The 19,533-nt window shown below is 43.2% G+C and overlaps 2 protein-coding genes across 7 annotated transcripts; one reads left to right on the top strand and one right to left on the bottom strand.

Annotated features, from left to right (window-relative positions):
* Window positions 1–29: 29 nt before the first annotated feature.
* On the top strand, window positions 30–5,215 carry myl6 (myosin, light chain 6, alkali, smooth muscle and non-muscle). 3 transcript variants are annotated; one of them, XM_027007848.3, is made up of 7 exons: window positions 30–167; window positions 541–568; window positions 1,984–2,127; window positions 2,793–2,966; window positions 3,542–3,619; window positions 3,728–3,772; window positions 4,742–5,215. In XM_027007848.3, exons 1-6 carry the CDS (start codon window positions 57–59, stop codon window positions 3,754–3,756), a joined length of 564 nt encoding a protein of 187 aa, XP_026863649.2. In that variant the 5' UTR covers window positions 30–56; the 3' UTR covers window positions 3,757–3,772; window positions 4,742–5,215. The 3 variants fall into 3 exon arrangements, with proteins under 3 accessions (XP_026863649.2, XP_026863647.2, XP_026863648.2); XM_027007846.3 differs by having other exon boundaries at window positions 31–167; window positions 3,728–3,763; XM_027007847.3 differs by lacking the exon at window positions 3,728–3,772 and having other exon boundaries at window positions 31–167.
* A 975-nt stretch (window positions 5,216–6,190) lies between these two features.
* On the bottom strand, window positions 6,191–19,049 carry smarcc2 (SWI/SNF related BAF chromatin remodeling complex subunit C2). Of its 4 annotated transcripts, XM_081718406.1 has the most exons (27): window positions 18,899–19,049; window positions 17,206–17,325; window positions 16,967–17,052; window positions 16,786–16,867; window positions 16,573–16,665; window positions 16,399–16,468; window positions 16,218–16,287; window positions 16,031–16,106; window positions 15,618–15,740; window positions 15,496–15,524; window positions 14,091–14,215; window positions 13,845–13,901; window positions 13,700–13,737; window positions 12,573–12,703; window positions 12,372–12,443; window positions 12,126–12,239; window positions 11,808–11,961; window positions 11,445–11,561; window positions 11,168–11,230; window positions 10,787–11,045; window positions 10,211–10,372; window positions 10,032–10,099; window positions 9,757–9,877; window positions 9,504–9,667; window positions 9,224–9,358; window positions 8,782–9,091; window positions 6,191–8,525 (listed from the first exon to the last, which is right to left on the bottom strand). In XM_081718406.1, the coding sequence occupies exons 1-27, from the start codon at window positions 19,007–19,009 to the stop codon at window positions 8,461–8,463; spliced, it is 3,015 nt and encodes a 1,004-aa protein (XP_081574532.1). In that variant the 5' UTR covers window positions 19,010–19,049; the 3' UTR covers window positions 6,191–8,460. The 4 variants fall into 4 exon arrangements, with proteins under 4 accessions (XP_081574532.1, XP_026863650.1, XP_081574530.1 ...); XM_027007849.3 differs by having other exon boundaries at window positions 10,032–10,096; window positions 15,496–15,740; window positions 18,899–19,047; XM_081718404.1 differs by having other exon boundaries at window positions 15,496–15,740; window positions 18,899–19,042.
* Window positions 19,050–19,533: the final 484 nt, after the last annotated feature.

Below are 19,533 nucleotides of genomic sequence, written 5' to 3'. Positions count from 1 at the left end.
TCGTAGAGGCTTATGCCAACGCCCTCGAGCTTTGATTGGTCGTTGAAGCTAAATGGATGACGTCACGCATATATTATTCTGCTGCTGTGTGTCGGCGGAATTCGCGCAAGGCTTCAACATTCTGCGAACCCCCGCTTGCACCACTTCAGCTCTTAGCCGTCGCAATGGTGAGTTACTGCAAAGCCACCGCTATCGCTACTTTTCAAAATTATAATATCGGATGGGTCACATATCTTATTTACTTGACACGGCTCCAGATTTTTGACAAAAGGCATGCTAACCGAGGTAGCTATCCAGCCCCCCCCTGCTCATAGGCCAGGAAGATGAACAGCTAGGTTACTTGGCTAGCTATCTTTAGCTAGGATCTAAATAAAATATAAAGTAGCTTGCCTCATTGTTCTATTTTATCTATCTAATGCCAGCAGTTTTGTGGTAATAGCGCTGCAAAGTTATCTTATTATTCCAAGCATGCTGTTATTTTGCAGTAATAAGGTCATCTGGTTTTTCTGTTCTGCAATGTCTGTAATCTCCCTTTCTCAGTCTGACTTCACGGAGGACCAGATCGTTGGTGAGTTCACGATGATTACGAATGCGTTGTATTCTTTTTGCCTGTCAAATGAATTTCTTTACTAGTTGGCTACATTTCGAAACTCCCAAGGTTCTTTATTAGCTGCATAGTGTGTTGTGTTTTACTTTGTCTCAGTGACATCTGTCTCTGACCTCTCATTTTCTACACTGTTCAGATTAGGTTATTCTTTTTCATATCATGCCTACTGTCTGAGGCGGACGCGGTATTAGTCACTGCTAGGGAGTAGAGATGGTGAGTTGAATGGACCGTGTTCATGTTGCGAATAACGCCGGATGATTCATCGAGTGCCTGTTATTTTTATTTTTTATTTTCATAGGTCTGTTAACTCCAAATTGTTATGCATGACAAACGATGCCTAGCCATATCTAATGCTAATGATGGACTAATGCTTCTCAGATTCCTTGATGGGTTGACTAGTTTTGTGATGCGCGATGTCATATTCTTAGTGTTTCTTTTGAAACTGGAAACATCCTTCATAAAATGGATGCTGTAGCTAAATGGGCATAAACTGAGATGTTTAACGTTATAAGCCGGAAGTCACTAGAACATGGAGACTTGCTGGCGTATACTTTTCTTATAGCTACAACGCGGCAGGTAAAGCACATACTCGAGAGAAAAGTTCGGTTCTGTCCAATAATTGAAAAAGGTAGCAGAACAATAATCTCGAGCAGACCTGCTTGCCATAGGAGCGGCCACAATGATCTAACCTGACTGCTCCATTGTGCAGCAACATGTCTAGATTTGCGTTTAAGTAGAAGAACAAGCATACTAACTTGTACTGGTCACGGACCACTTGCTTGGAAGCCTTTTTTGGTGGCGTCAACTAGTGTTTGACGTTGTGTAATTTCCTCCTAGTTTGTCGGGAAAAAAAGCCTAGTCCATGGAGCGTTGCGTTCCCTCGCACTCTTCTCTCCATATATGGCTAAGTGGAGCGGTCTGCGCAGTTTGCGTCAGGGCGGCCAGGGAAGAGCCGCATTCCTGCGACCTTCTGCTCCCAAGTAGTAACAATGCCCCAGGCGAAACTCCTATTCCACTGGCGATCACGATATTTTAATGCACACCAAACAAAATCTAAGGGTTGCACGTATTAAGACAACCTTAATCTAATATCTTTGTTGGGGAGACAAATGGGATTCATTCGAAAACGCTAAAAAGAAATTAATCAATGCTTTAACAGTATGCATGTAGGATTGTGATGTCTGCTTATTGATGTTGCTCCTGCTTGAGTGAGTTTGATTATAAAGCAACCACGCTTGCGTATGCTTCTCTACACTATTGTCTTTAATCCGTTTTTTTCTTCCCCGTTGAACATTTAATATCCAGTATGGTTTTTTTTTTTGTTTGTTTTTTTTTGTCCCGGTTACTCATTCAGTGATGTGTTTGCTTTTCCTTAGAGTTTAAGGAGGCCTTCCTCCTCTTTGACCGGACAGGAGATGGAAAGATCTGCTATAGTCAGTGTGGGGATGTGATGCGTGCTCTGGGCCAAAACCCAGTCAATGCTGAAGTCCTCAAAGTGCTCGGAAACCCCAAGGCTGAAGGTAATGCAATGGGTGCTTGATGTCATGGTGGTTGTCCTTAGATCCAATGACCAAATGAAGTTGTTGGGTTTTTTTTATTATTTTTTGTTTGTTTTAATTTATTTTTGGCAATACTGACCAGACAGTGGTAGATTGGCGGCTTGGCTTAAATATTTACTCATCAAGAAAATATTTTACTATTCAGAGCTCTGTTAAATAACAATTAAGTGAGCATTCTTAAAGCGAGCTTGTTTTTCATGTTTCAGTACAAACATGTTTTTACATTAGTGAATTTCGATGGTTTACATTGATCTATCTTATGTATGGTTGATTTTTTTACATTTAGTTTGAGTTGATGGTGGTTATATTATTTATTATTTATTATTATTATTATTATTATTAACAATAACAATAAATAATAATGTTGTTGTTATTATTATTATTCTGCTATAGCAACTTTTCACTTAGTCTGCATGTTTGGTAAACTCATCACCCTGCAACACCAAACCCACTCAGCCAATACTCATTTTAAGCAAACAAAAGCTCTGTCATAATGCATTCAGACCAGTGCACTCTAGTTAATCTTGGCCCAATGTCCACTTGGTCTTTTGACTTCTGCTGTTTGCTTAGAGTTTGGAAGGTCGATGGTGGACCCGATAGTAACCATGTCCTGGTATCTTTGTCAGAGATGAACATTAAGATGCTGGACTTTGAGCAGTTCCTGCCCATGCTCCAGGCCATCGCCAAGAACAAGGAGCAGGGCTCGTTCGAGGACTTTGTGGAGGGGCTGCGGGTGTTTGATAAGGAGGGCAACGGCACAGTGATGGGTGCAGAGTTGCGTCACGTCCTCACCACGCTGGGTACGGAGAGTCTTCCACACTTAGCACTAATGGTGTTAGAAATGTTGAACTAGTGGTTGTTTTTTTTTCTCCCTGGGGGAATACATTTTCAGTGTTGAAAATGTACAATATCATGACCTACTTTCTACAGTATAGATTCACTCCATATCTGATGCACCTTCTTACTTGCTTCCTTTGAACATGTTGACATATACACACAGCAGGAACAGCAGTGCTGCTTCTCACCCTGCTGCTGTTAAAAATGTTAGCCTCTTAGATGGCAGCCCTTTCTCTCACACCTCCTTCTCACACAGCAAACCCATACAGTATATCAGAAATGGTATGATTGGTATTGACATGCTTTTGAAACAAAACAAAACAGTATTGTACAAAGCATGACACTGAAAATTGGAAATCTCATTGTCACAACAATACTCTAACATTTACCCAAATTTGTCAGAATTCCCATGGTGTATTTTAAATAAAATTGGAAGTTATTTATTTTAGTGAGGTTCTTTTAGTTCCTGTCCCACGCAGGAAGCTTCACCAGCTAATGATTCCACGAGAGATGATGATGATTGTGTGTGTGTGTACAGGTGAGAAAATGACAGAAGAGGAGGTAGAGACACTTTTGGCAGGACATGAGGATGCCAATGGTTGCATCAATTATGAAGGTAATAGCATTTGGCAGTTTGAAAAACTACTGTATGTGTGTGCGCGTGCGTGGTGTCAATTTGTTAATGTCTGTATTTATTTATTTTTTTGTCCCCCTCCTCTGACAGCCTTTGTGCGCCACATCATGGCCGGCTAAGTGGAGGGTACGCATGGTGAATCTCTCTCTCTCTCTCTCCTCTCTCTCTCTCTCTCTCTCTCTCCTCTCTCTCTCTCTCTCTCTCTCTCTCTCTCTCTCTATCTCTCTCTATCTCTCTCTATTACATTTTAAAGAGTCTGTCATGTAGTTCCCTCCTGTTTTTTTTCTGGCTGTAGCCTAGCATGTAATGTCTCTGCATGTGGCTGGGCGACACCTCTAAGACGCTCACGGAGAGCTGGTTGCCGCTGCAATAGAGCAACGCTAACCATGTGATTAGCATACCTTGCTGGCCCTGTCGGATGCCCCGTTGCAGATCTGCCCTTCCTACCTTCCCTCTCGATTGGTCTGATCTGCAGGGATCAGACAATATTCCACCACACTGCTCCCATTCTCAGGCCTTTCCGCTTATGCCATATTCTCTTACTGTATTGTGGCTGTTATTTGAATGTAGGAATTGGTTTGAATCACATGAAAGGGGTGAATGCATTAGTGACTATATCCTGGAGGTTGCTCGGTAGTGGTGTGAACTGTAGTGGCATCATGTTTTGGTGATCTGATGGATCTAGCTCTGTTCTTGACCAGCCACTGGTTTTGTAGAAATCTTTTTTTTTTTTTTATTTTTTTTTTTTTTTATAAGTTTTCTCTCCTTCTCCCTCTGTCCATCTTTCTCTCTCTTTTTTTGTCTTCTTTCTTCCATTTATCTCTGCATATAACTTTATATCTTTCTGTCCATATAAAGGGGTGTGCTAACCCTAACAATCCAGCTTCCTGTAGGCCTGGACAATTGCTTCTATTGCTTTAATTTTTCTCACCCAGGCTGCAGCATCCCTCCCCCACTGTCTTATTTGGTGTTTTCATGGAAATGTTTTTTGACTGACAGCCAGAGCACAACACACACCTCGTGCTATTCTGTTACTGGATGTGTGGTGGGGGGGTCCATTGGCTGCCTACTGTAACTTTCCCATTTTCTCCCTCTCCAACACAGAACTCGTAAGGATGGTCATGAGCGGCTGAAGATGTCAAAAGATGAAGATTTTATGTTTATTTTCCCCCTTTGTTTTTTTTTGTCAGTTTCTGTTTGTCCATAGCTGCATTTATTATTTTGTTTTTCTTAAGTGCCTTTGATATGTTTATCATTCCTGAAACATCTACTGTATCTCTTTCCAGGGATGTTTCTGAATGTTGATTCCCCTAAATCATCCAATGTGTTAAGACGAGTCATTACAGGCATTATATTCCACTCACACCAAGACATTCCCATCCTTTCAGTCCAGCCAGTCCTTAGTCTTCTCACCCAGTCACCGTGTTTTCTACTGTAACCACTGTCACTGTAAACAGGGGTAGGGTGACCATGTTGATGTCCAAAACAATCATCTTTTTAGTAGCTGACTTTGCGTCCCTCCCTCATTATATTGTATTGTTCAAGTGTAAATTAATAAATACTCAGAGGTTTCAAAAATGGGTTGTATGCATCTTTTTTTCTCTCCTCTTATAGGGGAGTCTTTCATGTCAGTAGTTGTCGCTGTGCGAACCTTGCAGCTGGATTGCCTTGTAGGGTTATGTTATTGCAGCCACTGTCCTCTTTTGTTTATTTACTCTTGAAGTCCTGATGGACTCATTCATCGTATGGGTTAACCAAATTTGGAACGTGTGCCCATGTCTTGGCACGTATCACAGGTGCTTGTATGGGGGATCCTTCTTTGGTAATGCAGAGAACCCTTGGAACCTTGTCACCCACGCATGCAAAATATACACTTCAACTTAACTTGCATAGCCATGTTTGATGACATTCCCTATCAAGGTGAGGTCATTTGGTTACTTTAAGGCCTGGATTAAAATGAGGAAATGTATACAAAAACTGAACAAAAAGGACAAGTGCTACATTATCAATATTTTTCTCAAAATACTTTTCACACCTTTTAACCAACAATGAACAAAAAGGAAGTCCAAAACTAACTTGCTCTCAGATAAGGGAAATCATGTAAGCAGTCATTGTGTATTCTCAATGTATAACTGATTAAGTTCACATCAGACATTTAAGATAATGATGTTTCTGTTCAATACCAACATTTAGTATGTCAATGAATTGCAGCGCAATTGCACTTAAAAATGACCCGGACTAGTGGAAAAAAAAAAAAAATTGACGGAAGTGCTTTAAGGAAACCTGAGAGAGGTGGTACTACTGCCCTCTAGCGTCCATGTAATGTTACTTAGTGCTCCCTCTATTGTGATCCAGGCCCACAGCTAAACTACTCACTACTTGTGAGGATAGTTAAAAATAAGCCTGAAAGTCTTATTAATGCATGGTTTACCACATATACCTGGTAACCCAACTACTGCTGATGTATGTGCATTCATTGTAATTCAATATATAATAGAAAGCTGGAAATGGTCTCCAACCAGTTTCCCTGAAAAGCATGTAAGAGACTGAGGCCATCATTGATATTTTATTGTTCAAGACTTTTGGATGTATTTCCGAAACTAAAACTGTTGCATTCTTACTAACCAGTCTGTTAAGCAGGTGTTTGACCCGGCAACCTGCAACAAATCAGCAAAGGACAGATGTCCACAAGCATTCAACCACTGTACACATAACTCTTTTCAGCTTTTTGCACCATCTTTTTAAAAAGACAAACTGAACAAAGAAAAAAAGAAACACTTAGACAAACTACTCAATATATCGCTAGGTTCACACACTGTAAAAGACAGAAAGGCCAGCAATCTGAAAGAATTGGTCATATTAACTTTTTAACACTGGTAATGAGGCATGTGTGTTGTGTAGGTAAAAGTGTTTGATTACTGCACACATTTGCGTATTAGCATGCATGTGGAGAGATGTAAACTGCTTTACTGTTAAAATGTGTGGGAGTTTGATATTAACTGTGGCATTCACTGCTTGCAACACTGTAAAGCAGTGAGTTATCAGCATACGTATGGCACATAAAGGCAGAAGAACGCAATGCATGGCAGACACACACACACACACACACACACACACACACACACATATTCTCACACACTCTTACGGTCCAGTCTCATGGTATAGGATGACACTTTCACATTGACAATTTAGTAACACAAGCATGTTCACAATCAGAAAGAGAGCAAAGTTACAGGAATAATATGTCAACAGCAATACTGCAATCATGATAATAGTGGAAAGAAACATATAAAAATACAAAAATAGGAAAGATACAATATGAAGATAGACACAGGATACAACTGCAAATGTAACAAGATCCCTTGTTTGTTCTGTCCAGGTAGTAATCAGGTGACAAAACCAGGCCTTTTCCTTCATATAACCATGCTTCATGTGGGTTTGGACTGGCATTCAATACATATGCACATTCTCTTTCACAATCTGAGCTGACTCATAAGTCTGAACAGTGAAAATGAAATATATTGTACGATAAGATTTTTGTACTTTGTTAAAATAGTCAGATTACAGTTTGGTTAATATCTGTATTCTTTGTATCATACACAATCGAGATGGACGGCTTTGTCTTCCCTAACTTTTCCTGATACAGAAACAAAAATGTCCCCTGCTTTTTGAACCAAAGCTTTGACACTCTTATGTTTCAGTTAACTTGAAATGAATCCATGAACTACTACGAGACAGTCCTTTCACACGCCATGGACACTCAGTCTTTAAAAAACGTCCTAGAAAGACGTAGAGAAACGTTGGCCGTTATTAACCTGGGGTGGAAAGAAACAGCCGGGAGAGTCACCTCTTACGCTGCTAACAGCAAATCAACACGTATCCAAACACTCAGGAGAGACTCTCCAAGTTTACAGTACGTGGTTTTCGTCTACAGACAAGTTTCAAGGCAAACATTTAACACCATTTTGTTGCCCTCTTTTGTGTCATGCTAAAAGTTACTTGTATGGGAAAACAAATGAAGTAAGCACAACAGGCTGACCCACAAAGCCTTTCACATTGTCCCAAAATTTAAACCAATATTCACACATACGGAATAACAATTACAAAGTCAAGTTTTTTTTTTCTCAGATTCATTCCAAATTGAGTGCTTCTATTAGATGAATACAAAGATTATGTGAGAGGAAGGAGACAGGAAAAGGACTTTTAAGTGCTTCAGGTCAAAATGGGACTTTATGCTTGTCTCCAAAAGTAAAAATGGGAAAACATTTTTAAAAGTGCAGCTTTTCTTTCTTTTTTTATTTTCCTTTATTTTTGTCAATACATTTCACTACCTACACTGGGATGTCTCAGGATGAGTTACCTCAGAATTCTACATTCTGCAATTTTGTGAAGGGCTCATTAAAAATAGTGTGATAGAGAAGAGGCTAAAATATGACTACAAATACCACCAGGCCCTTCAATAATGAGTCTTTTTTTGATGTTCTTAAGGACACTAAGGCCCTGCATTCTGTTTTGGCATATACATTGGGTGTTTTTTTCCTAATATGTTAAAACCAGAAGGCTGGTTTGTTTTGTGTGATTTCATTTTTGACTGCTAAGCTGGTCCACACAGACCTGTGAGGCTGCACTGACTCACTGGAGGCTGGATCGGTTATTTTGTTAAAATCTTGGCTTAACTGAGGACTGCCTCCTAAATAACAAAGTCAAAAGACAAAACTACATTTCCTTCCCTTTGTTTCCCTGTCTCAATCTCTTCTCTTTCTCTATCTCTTTTCTTTCACTGTCTAAAATCCCTCTGACTCTCCCCCTCTGCCTGGCCCTCTTTACTGGGGTGGAGGTACCGGGGCATTGGGGCGGAGGGAGTCCCCTGCTAGCGGAGTGCTGGAGTCTGAGAGAAACAGGGGAGGGTAGTGGAGCATAGAGAAAGAAAGAACGAGAGCAAGCAACATCAGTCACGCGCTCAGTATAAACCACCTAGCCTTAACTGACAGCATTCAACAATTACATTTTATAATCAGTAATTCTGATATTGTTCAAGGAATGGGTACATGCTTTTAGTATGCACACAGTATGACTATCTGTTGTGTGTGTGTGTGTGTGTGTGTGTGTGTGTGTGATGAACTGTTATGCTCATATTCTCTCACCGTGCAGTACTCCAGTCTGTGTGTTGTTCGGGGGGGAGGTGTGAGAGGCTGAGGGGGGAGGGGCTTCATTGGGGGCGTTGGTAGAAACTGCTGGGGCAGGGCTGGGTGTGGGAGGTGGGGCACTAGTGTTAGGGGTTGATTGATGGGGTACAGGTGGAGCATTGCCGGGCTGGTTGCCGGGCTGGTTGCTGTGGTGCTGGTGCTGAATTTGTTGGAAGTGCTGCTGGCGAGCTCTCATTTCCGCATACTTCAACTGCTCCATGTGGAACGACTGACGATCGGCAAGGAGCTGCTGCCTCTGGTACTCCAACTACACACACACACACACACACACACACACACACACGTCATATCCACAAGTGTAAAATACATACATTCTAACTGGCTGCAATGACAAAGCTGCAAAGTCAGTCCAGAAGTTACATTACCCATAATGCCTTACCGCCTCTCTCTCCCGGTCCATGATGGTCTCCAGCTCCTCAAAGTGTCTCAGCTTGATCTCCAGTTTCTTCATCTGAGTCTCCACCAGCAGAGCCACCAGAGACTTGATCTTCCTCTCCTCCACTGCAGCCAAGTGCTAAAAGGAAAGAGAGAGCGAACAAGAAAGAAAGAGGACAGAAAGTGACAGAGATGCTTTGGTCCTTTGTCAGTAGCAGTGAACACGTGCATCTCGGTACAAACCGATGTGGAGTTGGGGGGTGTGTGCATGCGCGTCCACTCACCTTGGCTTTCACAGCGGCAGCTGCCAGTGCAGAGGCGGCTGCAGTAGCCAGGTTGCCCTCGCCCACGTCTCTTTCCACCTTGGCTTTTCTCTCTCCCTCGCTCTCTCCTTCCCGCGGGCCCTCATCGGCTCCCTCCTTCCCTTCCTTCTCCTTCTCTCCGTCACCTGAAGAGAGGGGGAGGCCTACTGTCAGCTCTCTCATCAGACACTAGAGGCTCAGTTCCGTCTGTTGTTTATGCTGGGCATCAACACACCCATGTCTGAATCTGTTTTCTCTGTCTCTCTTTCTGTTTCCCCTTCTCTCGCTCGCTCTTCTTCTTTTTTTCCATTCTCTCCCTGTTTCTCCTCCTCTTCGTTCGCACCGTCTTTACCTTCCTGTGTGCCCGAACAGAAAGGAGTGTTGTACACACTTATTACACTTGTGCTCTTACTGAAGCATAAACCACCTGGACTATATTATACTTGGTTACTATATAATGGCTCTATAAGCTGCAATAAACAGTGCGCTGAGGCTTCCTAAGGGGCTCACCTTACTATCTCTCTTGTCCTCACTGGCTTGCCCATCGTTGCTCTTGATCTCTTCACTGCTCTCCTCTGCTGCAAACATAAACACACGTCGTTCCCCTTTCTCACAGGGGCCAAGTAGCGGCTTGTAAAGCGCGTGTGTGTGAGTGTGTGACTGCGTATTTGTCTGTGCATGTGCTGTACCAGGCCTGTCTGAGTCCTCCAGGCCGGTGCCCGCAATGCCGCTGCCCTCCAGGCCGTACAGAGGGTCGGGTCTTCCGCTCACTCTAGCAGCCTCCTCCACCCGACGCACGTGTGCCTCCACCAGCGCTGCTGGCACCTCCTCCTTCATACGAGAGAACTCCTCTGCCACACACACACACACACACGAGCATGAGCAGGCAACATGCCTGTAAATCATATTTTATACACATTAAACTATCATTTTCTAAATTATATGTGCATTGATATAAAACATTTAAAAAATTTATAGTGATATGCACAGAGAAAATGTGACAAATACATACAATATATTATAGTGTGCGACAGTGAACAAATATATGGTCTATCACCTGCATTAACTATCTGCCACATTACTTACATATATTTCCAGCAGAAAGCAATATTATTAATTTTTCCAAAACTCTTATAATGTATCCGTTTCATAGCATGTAAATGCATAGTGGTCTCTTTGAGCTAGTTTAGAGAATAAAACAAGCTAAAACATGGGTAAGATTACAATAATAATTCTCCTAAGTACTTTGACCTTTGACGTCTCACCTAGAGCCGACTTGGCTGCAGCGGAAGCCACACGTGGGTCAACCACCGAAGCCAGGAAGGCTACGGTGCTCATGACAGGGTTTCCTGCCTGGCTGAAAGGGACTGGCTGATAGGCCAGTGGGCCCAGGGGGGAGGATCCATCCTCCAGATAGGGGTCCTCAATGGGCAGGCGCAGGAAGTGCAGTATGCACTCATCCTGCGTGCGACTGCCCACGTGCTCCGAGACCTTGTTCCAGTCGTCTTTGTACATCTCCAGACCCTACCAATGCAGAGCATGGGAAAACATGTTTGGTGAAAGGAGGAGCCGGGAGTATGTCAGCGTATGTGTGTGTATGTGTGCCTATATGTGTATAGGTGTGTTTGTGTGTGTGTGTCTGGTACCTCTAGCAGCAGCAATGTCTCCTGTTCAGTCCACTCCCGTGTCGCACTGGCTGCATGTATGCCCTGTGACAGAACGGTCATGCACTTCTTACTCTCCACTCGTGTTTAATTCCTGCGTAACTCTTCTCCTTCTCCCACTGGGTGCAGAATACCAAGCTCCCCAGAGCACATTCAACAGGCAACCTTCTCTTAATGACTCAGTGCTCTGTTTCCACACAGTCTGCCTCAAAATGGCCCTCCTGCCCCTCACTGCCCCTGACTACCCTCAATGCTATACCTTGGCTGGGCCGCTCTTCTTGTTGTACATGTCTGTGCGAAGCCCAAAGTTCTGCAACTCTGTGGGCTTGTCCTTCACTTTATCTGGGAAGGACAGCATCTGTTGGGTGGACGGAGTCTGCGCAGGGAGACAGGATGGAAGACAGGACAAACCTCAATGGCAATGAGTCATTTATTACACACAAATTTGTAATTATTAAAAGGAGTATATATGTATGCAAATGTAGGATTTACACATGTGTGTGTTTGTGTGTGTGTGTGTGTGTTAGCAGGTGTGTGTATCGGCATGAGCGTGTGTGTGTGTGTGTGTGTGTGTGTGTGTGTTCGTGTGTGTGTGTGTGTGTGTGTATGTGTAAATGTGCACCTGAGAAGCTTTAGGCTGTAGCGGTACTAGGCTGGATGGGGTGTCTGCCAGCACGTGGAAGTGGGATGTGGGCGGTGGCCCCATGGGAGTGGGCCGACTCTCTGAGTCCACCTGATAATTAATCAACCCCCACTGCTCGAGAAACGCATGGACCCTACACACACACGCACACACCCACACAGGTAGAAATTAACTGTCCTTGTGGGAGCTGTACCTGTACGTAACTGGAATATTCTGCTTGATTAACCAACACTTAAACTAAATAGCCACGTTAAATGGCTATTCATTTCAGCAATGTTATAGTTCTCCCCTACTGACCTCATGATGGCGCATACATCTCCAGCCAGGTTCCTACGGCAAGCTGTAGAGGTCAAATACTCCTGCGGATTCAGTCGGTATGTGTCAATCATGAAGTTGCGGTAGGCCAGATAACTACAACACAGAGGGAGAGAGATGGCAAGACAGAAGCAGTGTTATGAGTGTGAGCTAGGAACGATTCCACAGCTCTGCAGCAATTTTGTTGTGCATTTGCAACAACAGAAGTGTATGTGTGTTCATACTTACATCTCAGGGGTCTTGGACTTGTTCTTACCGTTGAAGAACTCTGGCAGAGCTCTCCGCTCTATGGCATGAACACTGGGAGGGAGAGAGGCAGACAAAAAGCAAAGTGGGAAGCAAAAAGAAAAAAGAGACTTCCGAGCCTCAGTAAGAAGCCTGCACTTTAAAGTTCATTATGAGGCTGATGGGAGTTGTAGGCTGGTTTACCTGTTGTAGTCAAACCAGGCAGCATAGCTGGGAATAATGATATGGTGGGTCTGCTCGGTCACATTATCCTCATGCAGATCAGAACCTTTCACTGGCTCTCCTTTTACACTGGGAGAACCCTCCTCTTCCTCCTAGACAGACACACACACACACACACACACACACACACACACACATATCCAAATGACAAACACACAAGAGAAAGAAGTAAGACACATTCACCACACACGTGGATATAAATAAAGTTTGGCCTTGAAGTGATATCCTGATAATATTCTTTGTCTGCTATTCTGAAATAAGTTAACTGTATTAAAGCCAAAAGGAAACCCATGTCTGCGTTTTCTAATTGGGCTAATCTTGCACTTTTGGACGCATAATGTACAAACACAAAGTATGACCTATTACTACTAATTGGAATATTAGGTCCTTGTTGGAATATTATCCAGACCCTGAGATTTTTAATTGAAAAATTGCTGAATGTTTAAAATAACACTTAGGTATCATCTGTTCCCAGGGACATTAAAGGGGTCCTATGAAAAGATCCGCTATCATTATGTCCCATTAACAGAAAAAAAAAAAAACTAAACAAAACACCCCCCCCACACTAACGGCTAAGGTAGCGAGGAAGCTAGCTAGCTAATATGTTACATGTAATTTTCTAAAAAAATATTGGCATTTCTTGCTGCAGGACCCGAATGATGATAAGGTTAACTAGAAATCTCAGAGCAAACTCAGGTTCTGACACCAGTTCAAACATAGGTTATGTTCAAAATACTACTCACGTACTGATCAGCCCCAAATCAGCATACCACATTCAGTATGCAACCAAAAGTTACCTTGTACAAAGGAGGCACAATAGGCTCCCTTTAAAGAAAAGTGTTTTCATAACGCCACCCATTTCCCTCTTGCTATTGGTACTATAACTGTGTCCCGGCCTCCCACAAGTAAGCAGATGAATATTGCTTAGCGATATGCTCACTTTACCTGAATAATGAGAATATGACTTGCATGTACTTTGTGAGACACACCTGTGTAGCTTTTGGAATTGCATGTTTCTAGGTTAAGGGTGGGACTAGGGCTATAAAGTGAGTCAGTGAGTGAAGTATTAGCGAGAGCACTGGTTCTACCTTCCCCACAGGTTCCATAGCCTCATCCTCCTGCTCATCTGCATGGACAGAAAGAAGAGGAGCAGAGATTAGTGCCATATGCGAGGAAGAACACTGACAGTACTATCAGGACACAGCCAACAGACATACTGCTACGTCTACTGACCCAGGTCAGTCATTGTCCCCCCCTTCACTGGAGTCGAATCTGAGTCCTTCTTGGTCACTACACACACACACACACACACACACACACACACACACACACACACACAGCCTTGTTTGAAATGTACAGCTTAAGACATATGCTTGTGATTTTCTATTTTGAGAAGCATAACCTCATTCTACATTTTTATGAACATGGCAATTTTTACGCTGTTAGTGTGATATTGTGTTTGTGTGTGTGTTAACCTACCTGTTTTAGGAAGTGTAGCTTCCTCCACTGCAGGCGCAGGTGAGGGTTCGTCCAGGTCTTTAGTGAGATCTTCCTGCTCCTCCTCTCTCTGCCCTCGCTTTGACTTAGTGTATGGGGTAGTGGGCCTGTTCGCGTGCGTACACACACACACACACACACACACACACACACACACACACACACACACACACACACACAGAGCACACACGGCACACATACACACAAGACACACAGCAAAAACGCAAGACAAGTGAATAGTCAGGTCAGATGCCTGTGTGGATGTGGTTGGGTGTAGTTCCTGGTGTTGTTTTGCTGTGGCTGGGTGTAGTTTGTGGTGCTGTTATGCTGGGGCTGGGTGTAGCTTCTGGTGTTGTTTAGCTATGGCTAGGTGTAGTTTCTGGTGCTGTTGTGCTGTGGCTGGCTGTAGTTTCTGGTGTTGGTCTGCTGGGGATGGGTGTGGTTTCTGATACTGTTCTGCTTGGGCTGGCTATAGTTTCTGGTGCTGTTCTGCTGTGGCTGGGTGTAGTTTCTGTTGTTTTGCTGTGGCTAGGTGTAGATTCTGGTGTTGTTTTGCTGTGACTGGGTGTAATTTCCGATGTTGTTGTGCTGTGGCTGGGTGTAGTTTCTGATGTTGTTTTTCTGTGATGGTGTAGTTTCTGGTGTTCTGCTGTGGATGGGTATAGTTTCTGGTGGTGTTCTGCTGTGACTGGGTGTAGTTTCTGGTGTTGGTCTGCTGGGGATGGGTGTAGTCCCTGGTGTTGGTCTGCTGGGCATGACTGTAGTTTCTGGTGCTATTCTACTGTGGCTGGGTGTAGATTCTGGTGTTCTGCTGTGGCTGGGTGTAGTTTCTGGTGCTGTTCTGCTGTGGATGGGTGTATTGCTGGTGTTCTGCTGTGGATGGGTGTAGTTTCTGGTGCTGTTCTGCTGTGGATGGGTGTATTGCTGGTGTTCTGCTGTGGATGGGTGTAGTTTCTGGTGCTGTTCTGCTGTGGATGGGTGTAGTTTCTGGTGCTGTTCTGCTGTGACTGGGTGTAGTTGCTGGTGTTCTGCTGTGGATGGGTGTAATTTCTGGTGCTGTTCTACTGTGGATGGGTGTAGTTGCTGGTGTTCTGCTGTGAATGTGTGTAGTTTCTGGTGCTATTCTATTGTGGCTGGGTGTAGATTCTGGTGTTCTGCTGTGGCTTGGTGTAGTTTCTGGTGCTGTTCTGCGTGGATGGGTGTAGTTGCTGGTGTTCTGCTGTGGATGGCTGTAGTTTCTGGTGCTGTTCTACTGTGGCTGGGTGTAGATTCTGGTGTTCTGCTGTGGCTGGTTGTAGATTCTGGTGCTGTTCTGCTGTAGCTGGGTGTAGCTTCTGATGTTGTTCTGCTGTGGATGGGTGTAGTTTCTGGTGGTGTTCTGCTGTACCCTTTCTTGGTGTTCTTCTTCTTGCTCTCCTGCGGAGGAGGAGTAGGAGATGGCGAGGGTGAGCGCTTTCTTTTCTTAGCATTGCCAGGTTTTTTGTCTCTCCTCTCGTCCGGGGCGCTCACTTCATCCGTCAGGGTCTTGGCTGAGATCCTCTTCCTCCTTGTGCCCCCTTCACCAACCTCATAGTCTTCCTCATTCATCCACTCATTGTACTGGTCCAAATCCAGAATCCACTTAGCGTGAACCTGCTCTCATGTGAATGGTGGATTCATAAGTACAAGGCACAAGGTTAAGAATCTGAATTAGAAAGTTGAGTAAAATCAGACACTGAAATGACAGTGTTTACTGAATGTATGAAAACACAGCGAGGACTGTTAAGACAGGAAGACAGATGAGAGAGGGGAAGAAGGAAAAAAGAGTAAATGGAAGAGCAGAACCATGAAAAAACAGGAGGAAAGAGAAAGAAATGGAGAGATTGAGAGAAGATGGGAAAAAGAGAGGGTGTAAGTGAGAGAGAGACTGAGAAATGTCAGACCTTCCTGGGTTTCTCTGGACTGGGTGGATCTTCCACTACAGCCTCTACCTCACTAGCAGAGATCCATGTGTCATAGCTGCACAATAAGACACAAAGATGTAGCACAGCAAGCCTTAGTTGATTATGTGCATGTGTGTTTGTGTAAGAGTGTGGGTATGCCTTTATGTGTATGCATGTGTAGCCTTACCTGTCCGGCCAGTAACCCCAGTGAAGCAGCATCTGTTTGTCTCTCTTCATAACAGGACGGACCCATTCCTCTGCAGAAATACACATACAAACATGCACATCATTTAGATGAGTCAGCGGATCATTTCACACTAAATGTTGTGATCTTTTGTGCTTCAGTGTTTCAGTTCCCACTGACTCACCCTCCTCCAGACTGGCAGGGATGGGTACCACCACATGAGAACTGGCCTGCTTATCCTCTGTCACTGAGCCCTGAGACACAAACACACAACATTACAGCAAGAAGAAGTTAAAATCGATCTAAAACAAAGTTAAAAAAAGCCCAAGCTGCTCTCAGAGCACAGCTGTGGTGGTACCTGGTGTCGTTTAATGATGTCCTTCAGTTTTCCTAGCAGCTTGGGTTCAATCTCTGAACTCAGGTAGATCACTGGTCGAGTCAGACAGTTATTCTACGCACAGGAGAGGGGAGTTCTTTTTCCCATTATAACCTTTCAGATATATTACTGTAGTACTACTACTGTGTTTGAGAGAGAGGGAGAGGGATGGAGGGAAAAGAAGGGAAGGCGTACCTGTACCAAAGACTTTTCTATGGTCATAAACATCTCAACATTCCGGTCCATTCTGGAAGGATTCTGGAAGTCAAACCTTCTCCTGAGATACAAAAATGATTCTCTTTATTTCTTTATTGACCCCATTATCATCACCTCTACAGGAATCTGTATTTCACAAAGATAGCAAGAGCCATCTCACCATCCTTGGTCACTCTTAAACTTGTAGGCAGCAGCAAGTATGTGACACAGAGCCCCTCCCGCTTTGAAATCCAGAAAACTCTTCATCTTAAAAGATGACAGAAAGTTAAAGTTAGAGCCTACCTTTGGGTGGTAGTCGCCACAGTTTGCATGAGTAGAAACATGTGCATGTGTATGCATGAATATGTGTGTGTGTGTGTGTGTGTGTGTGTGTGTGTGTGTGTGTGTGTGTGTGTGTACCGGGAGCTTGGTGAGAGGAGGGTTGCTAACATGTCGGCCAAAAACTTCCTCTTGAAACTGCAACAGTTGAACAACCAGACTTGACAAAGACTTATTGGTGGGGGGCTCTGCTTGAATATACTAAACACGCATACACACACATACAAAGAAAGAGAGGGGGAGAACACAAAAAGTTCATTATCATAATGTTTAGAGAGACGTATGTTCCATATTACCTCTCATGCAGCTTAAAATTCAGATAAAGAATTTAAATATGGCAGGATTCAATTTGAAGTTTGCTTTGCTGTTAAAGAAAACAGTAAACATGTTTGTCCTGATAGCATAGTAAATACACTGACTCCCCCTGCTGAAGATACTAAGACACAGCCAGCTTGCTGAAGTTTCCATGCTTACTGCATTTTGTCATGTTATGAGCCTTTCACCTTTTGGCTATTTATCTCTCTTATGTATTTCATTAACTTTTTCGGTTTTACTGCTGTACTGTAAATAGGTCTTTACTAAAACAAGACAACTTTATTACCTGGATTAAGATGAAAGACGTTAAAATATAGAGACAATCTTATCATTCAATACTGTGTAATCAGGTCAAAGCTCGGAACAGATATTTGATCCAACAGTGTGTCCACTGTGGCCCCTGTTGACTGGAGCAACCTATAACTGCATAAATGTTGCTGACGTCCCGTTATTAATGTTTTTTGTTACCTCAGAAAAAAATAACCTAAAAAAAAAAGAAAAAACAAAAACAACTGTGCTACAAAACCCTTCTATTAAATATGGCAGAATTGCAACTGCAAGCTCTTAAATTGGCCTCATCCCTACTTTTTAAATCACGCGTCCATCTGGGAAACTATCTATTTTACTCAGTCTTATAATCTGCTGGAATCAGATGCGAGTTGCTGTTCAGGTGTGATACACAGGCATATATAAAGCGGGTAAACAAAGCCAGCGAAGGTCACTGCACCCGCTACAATCATGCCATTTAAGTTAGCTAGCTACCCATCCGAAAATGCGCTTTCTCTCCGCACAGTCCCATTCAGCTAAAATGTGGTAAACGTATCCCGTAGCACTCTTCACACATGCATGGACCTCCGTGTCTTTTTTTTCCTTCGTATTATGACAGGTTACAGTTTCTAAATGAAAACTGTAACGGTGGATGAAAGGGGAGGGGCAGACAGAGCGCAGAACCACAAGACGTTGTGAGTTATCACTGACCATAATTCACTGATTCATTAGAAACGTAGAATTTGATGCGCGGGGCGAATCCCATTAACCGACATAATGTGGCACGCAGACCGTTCGCACATCTGGACCTGTGCGCTCGGCTGGCCGGTGCGTACCGTTAGCCCGCTAGCTTATTCCTCGGATAAAGGAAAATGTTGTCTCGCTTCTTCATGAAATCGTATTAAAACATGGCTGGTAGAAACATGTACGCACACGGTTAATTTGCAAAATCGTGCATTTTAGGGGGAACAGTGTGTCTATTTAGCAGTGGTCCCAAGACGCTGTTCCCGCATCTTCTATTGTTTCATGCTCTTCGGTGGATTTAAACAGCTGGATTTCTCTCCATCGTTCTCCCCTCCCTCCCCTCTTTTCTGTCCACCCGCTTTCTGCCTCCCGTCATCACTCTAGCTACTTTATCAATGCTAAATATTAATTGATCAATTTGCATTGAACATAAATAAACAGGTAGTACCTTTTTATAATTCTTGCCCAGCCAAACGCGGACATTGTCGAACTGTGAGACGGTATCAGACGCTTCGAAATATTTTACATTCGGGCCGCCGTCTTTCTTCCGTACCGCCATCTTTGTCTACAGCTAAATTTTAACATAGAACGCCCCCTGGCGTACAAATGTCAAGGTTTGCCAATTTTGAGGGTCCTTGAAATTAAAATGAAACAGCGTCCATTCTGGTTCAACACTTGAACTTCGAACAGGCATTGAAACAAGGTATGAGCCCTCATGGCAGAAAAAAAGGTTTCCAGAAACTTCCGAATCCCACCCCTCTCAAATAAATAAATAAATAATAGATAGATAGATAAATAAAAGAAAAAGATTTTGGCTAAAGTTTAATAACCCACGGTAAGCCCTACTTGATTTGGGGCAACCCTTTCTCCGAGATTGTTCAGAAGATTTACCTACTATGAGAACAGTGGATGATGAAAAGTAGTCAGTCTACACAACTGAGTCCTGAGTACTTGTAATTTCTAATGTTTTATATTGGGGATTATTTATTAATTTATTTTGTAAATAATAAAGAAATTAAGGTGAAATTCGTCTAGAACTTTCAGGACTAATCGTGTGTTTCTTCAGTAATTCATCAGTAGGTG

This window comes from Electrophorus electricus, chromosome 7, assembly GCF_041902795.1.
Source record: "Electrophorus electricus isolate QZ-2024a chromosome 7, ASM4190279v1, whole genome shotgun sequence".
NCBI classification, from domain to species: domain Eukaryota; kingdom Metazoa; phylum Chordata; class Actinopteri; order Gymnotiformes; family Gymnotidae; genus Electrophorus; species Electrophorus electricus.
The sequence above is the reverse complement of the archived record's forward strand: the minus strand, read 5'-3'. Positions and strand labels throughout refer to the sequence as shown.